Raw genomic sequence first — 4538 nt, 5'->3', positions numbered from 1 at the left:
TCAATCATTATCCTATGCAACGTTATGATGGCATTATCCTCTTTGCATCAATATCCCGTGCGCTTTAACATCAACCATTGTCATATTCGGTTTATTAATCAAAGGGTTTCGGGTATATTGACTTTCGAGTATATTGTCTATGGATAGTTTGCGTATAAGTCAATGTAGTTTGTGTATAAGCCAATGTCGATGTCATATTGAAAAAAATCCAATCCTTTTAATCGTTACTCTGTCTTTCTGCTTTTACCATGTCTCATGATTATATAAGTTTAAAAGCATAAATTAATCAGAAATATTTTTGAATAAAATTATTTAAAATTTAATTTGAAAATTCCTTCCACCAACAAAAATGGGAAAATAATCTTAATCATGCCACTTTATTCATTTATTTGTTTATTAATAGTGATCCCATAATATAATATAATAAAAGACTCACTGTACACTAATTCTGTTCTGCATTTTCTAGTTGCTCAGCAAAACGAGTAAGGGCTAACTACCAAAGTAAAAGCCGCTCTCCAACCAAATAGAAGTACCATCTATCCAGCTACATAAGATGCTAATGGCAATCATGAGATAAATCTTAATTGCGAAACTAATAATTAGTCCCCATTTCACAGGTTGTTGAACTTGAATTTGATGGGTGGAGAAGCGTGGTTAGCAGCGAGTTCCTTTCTTGCAGGTGAGTACCCCTGCATTCTGGGTGAGTGGTCCAACAAGCGTTGAAGGCCTCGCTTCTAGACTGGATGCCTTCAAATACGCAGAAGACGCCCCTGCTCCTGATGGAGTGAAATATGCACCGTTCAGCATCATATCTCCTTTTGATCTCCAATTCCAATCCTTCCATTGATCCGCGCCCGAGTTTATCCGCTTTGTTACCTCCTTAGCCAAGCTATTAGCAGGTGCGGAGAATCTATTCCCTTGACTGTTAATCGTGGGGTTTGCACTGCCCCCAATTGCATACATTTCCCAGTGAGTGTAATCATTGTTCACCACATGGAAGTATCCATGCCTGCACCTGCATCCATTCATTCATTTACATATATCCATTCATTTCTTGGTAATAAAAGCATTCATAGATATCTATTCATTTCTTGGTAAGAGGGTTTCAGCACTGGAATAATGGAAGAAATGGAGGGTTTATTTACCTGGGCATTCTCTGCACCAGACCTTCTCCAAAATGGTTGTATGCAATCGTGATCTGCATGTTAACATCGGGAGTATAGCTATCACTATGACCTAACAACATCACCTGCAATGTTAACACAAAAAACAGAGCAACTGTTATGATTGTTCCATGGGATTTGAATGGGAAATAGAATGGATTGAAATGGCACATTTTGCATTATTTGAACTGAAATTTCTTTTAGTTGATGTGAGTAAGTACCTCGTTGTGGTGAGTGAAATGGTTGTTTGAGATGGTAATAGCAGTGGATCCCATGATGGCATCAATGAGACCATCGGCACAGTTGGACAAGGAGACGTGATCCACCCAAATATGGCTTCCTTCGAAGATGGAGATGCCATCTCCGTCGCACATGGTTCTCCACCCGTAATGCGTGGGAGAATCCCTGACCATAGCATTTCCAGCAGGCTTACAGTCGTGAACATGAATGCCATGGATGATGATGTGACTCACATTCTGAATGGTGATACACGGCCCGTTTGTAATGTGGACATTTACACCCCTTCCATCAATTGTCTTGTAACTGTTCATGATCAGTTCCTCCTTGAGTTGGATGACCATGTCTCTCTGGAAAATAATCCACAGGGGCTCTGTTTGAATCACGGCATGACGCAGGGTGCCCGGCCGAGGATTCACCGCATCATAATCGTTGGGATCCGTGACCAAATAAAAGCTCCCGTTCTTGCCTCCAATGGCATTCCTGCCGAATCCAATGCCGCAGTCTGCCAGGCGTTGTCTGTTGCTCTCCCAGTTGGGGTCGCAACGCCAGCAATCATCAATGGGGTTACCAGTTCCGCATGACAGATAAGCCAGCTCCCGCCTTGTTATGCTCTCGTTAATACTTCTGGAAAACTCCAGCACAAATAAATCAGATTCCACCCACAAACCTTCAAACATTATTAACCAAATGCACTTAACGGATCATAACAAATTCAATGTAGTCGTGCGTTGAATTTACCTTTCAACCATCTGCACCACGTTGTCTGGATCTTTTTCCGCACCAATGGAATTAGCACTGGCAGGCTTTGTTTCTCTCGAATTCTCTGCAAGCAATGATCTAAATGGCTTTGCTGCCGCCCCACCATGGATACAGAGGAATCCGATGAAGAGAACGCAGCTCAAAATACTCTGATTCTTCATCTTAGCACCAATACTCACTTCTCTATTCACAAATTGGTCCACTGTCTTCACAAGTGAAGAATAATCGAAAATGTTAGCAAGGGAAATGCTGCAGCTCTAAACTGTGTCAAGACAAGGAACAGAGAGCATCAGCTCTCCCTCTCAAGGCAAGTATAAGAGAGGAGTTATGAATAGGGGGCTGGCAGAAATGATAATTGCATCAGCTCTCCCTCTCTCTTATGCAGCATTGGAATGACAAACCTTCCTTCTTATAGAGCAGGAGTTAGGCATCGATGGAGGTATTGTATTGAAATGTCAATCACAAACCATCCATACATCCGTCCAGAGAAAAGAATCAGAGCAGCATATTTTCCTACCTATTGGCTCAGAGGGGTAAAACTCAACTTCCTGAAAGTCTCTTTTGTGACCCACCCATTTTCACCTTTACCTCTGGTTAAGCAAACAGGTGAACGTACTACTGTTACCTTTGCCTCTGCTAGTACTAATTTACACTTCTATTTCTACTGTTATCATGTATGTGACTCTATCATTCCTCCATTAGACTCTAGTAGGTAGGGTTAACCGCATAAATTTCAACCCCTGAGGATTACGTCACCTAATTTCAACGGCACCGGATAGCCGTTGGTGGCTCCTAACTTATGAGTTAGTTAAGGCTGAATTGTGTGAGCATAACCCTAGGCCAGACCTGGATGGCAGCACCCCATATGTGAAGTAACAATGTGACTTCACGTTCAAAACGTGGTTCAAAATCCATTACAGAGCATATACAGAGTCGCAAGAAGCAGGAGAATGGAGGAACGGCCGGAAATAGTGGATTGGGTTCAAAAATAGGTGGTACACCTGTTTCCGTCTTAGCGATTCTAAGAAATCTTAAGCAGCATGGGCGTTTAGGCATCGACGAGCACGTGGTATACATTTCAATTCCATAGATTCCTCGCACGAAAAAGAATTTGAAGAAAAATATAAAACGAGAAGCTGTTACCGGGTAAGCATACGGTCGTTGCTAGGTAATTTATGTTTTATCAATTTTGCATTAATAAATGTTGATAATTTTCTATGGAAGTTTCTCTGAAGCTTAATTAATGTGTCAGAAGTTTCCGTTCAGCGTTATACGAAAGTGAATTAAATTTTGTTGGTTGGTTTTTAATTTTTTAATAATATAATTGATTATTTTTTATATAATAAAATTATAATAATTATTTAAAAGAAAATCCAATATGGAATTTTGTTTTTTTATTGAAGAGAAAAATTGAATGAATTTTGTTGTTATTAGAATTATTTTAGATTTATTTTAACTATATATTTATGTGTATATCTCTTTTCTTCTCTCCCTCTCTCTCCCCTTCCCTCTTTCCCCTATCAATCTCTCTCTCTCTCCTTCCCTCTCTTTGTCTCTCTCTTCTTTCCTCTCTCTCCCTCTGCTATATATTTATATATCTTCCTTCATCAATCCTTCTCTCTCTCTATCTCACTTCCCAAAACACACATGCTCTCTCTCTTCATATGTATCTATCTCTCCCTCCCTCATTCTCTTTATATCTCTCTTCTTCCCTCTCCCCCTTATCTATATCTATATGTCCTTTTGTCTCTCTATCTCACTCCAAAAACATACACACTCTCTCTCCATATATATCTATTTATCTCTCCTCCCTCTTCCTCTCTGTCTCTCTATCATCCCCTTCTCTCCCTCTCTCCCTTCCCTCCTGCTCTCCTCTCTCCTTCACTCTCTCTCCATCTCATCCGTGTCACTCCCTCTCTTTCTCCACCTTCCACTCTTTGGATTTCTTCTTAAGCGATAATGGGTGGTCCCTTAGACCTCGAGGTCTCATGGATGTCATTAAAACCATTCCATTTCATTTCTTCCCTCTCTCTCTCTTCCCACCAAGTACATCTTTCTCTCCCTCCCTCTCTCCTTCTTTCTCTCAAATCCTCTCTCTCTTCCTTCCCCTCTCTCCCTTTCCATCCCACCTCCTCTATCTCTCCCCCATCTCTCTCTCTTAGCCCTCCTGCTTTGTCACTATCTCCCTCCCTATCTCATTAGAGGGAATTTCAGCGTAATGGTGCCCATTAAATTTTCATGTAATTTCCATGTCATAATATTTAAACCATTCAAAATAATTTATATTTAGAAAGAGACACATGTAAATATTTTGGAGGGAAAAGAAAAAAATATTTTTTTAATTGTATTTTTTACTTATCTCTGTACAAGTTTACT

At 40.2% G+C, this 4538-nt stretch overlaps 1 protein-coding gene across 1 annotated transcript; it reads right to left on the bottom strand.

The window, feature by feature from the left end:
• Nucleotides 1–358: 358 nt before the first annotated feature.
• Nucleotides 359–2648, bottom strand: LOC149233565 (putative pectate lyase 18). The gene is made up of 4 exons (XM_089376762.1): nucleotides 2142–2648; nucleotides 1385–2027; nucleotides 1146–1249; nucleotides 359–1015 (listed from the first exon to the last, which is right to left on the bottom strand). The coding sequence occupies exons 1-4, from the start codon at nucleotides 2321–2323 to the stop codon at nucleotides 655–657; spliced, it is 1290 nt and encodes a 429-aa protein (XP_089232888.1). The 5' UTR covers nucleotides 2324–2648; the 3' UTR covers nucleotides 359–654.
• Nucleotides 2649–4538: the final 1890 nt, after the last annotated feature.

Source organism: Pinus tabuliformis, chromosome J (assembly GCF_031772625.1).
Source record: "Pinus tabuliformis cultivar Carrire ecotype Pingquan chromosome J, CPIR1, whole genome shotgun sequence".
NCBI lineage: Eukaryota > Viridiplantae > Streptophyta > Pinopsida > Pinales > Pinaceae > Pinus > Pinus tabuliformis.
Note: the sequence above shows the minus strand (reverse complement) of the source record. Positions and strands in the feature narration are given on the sequence as shown.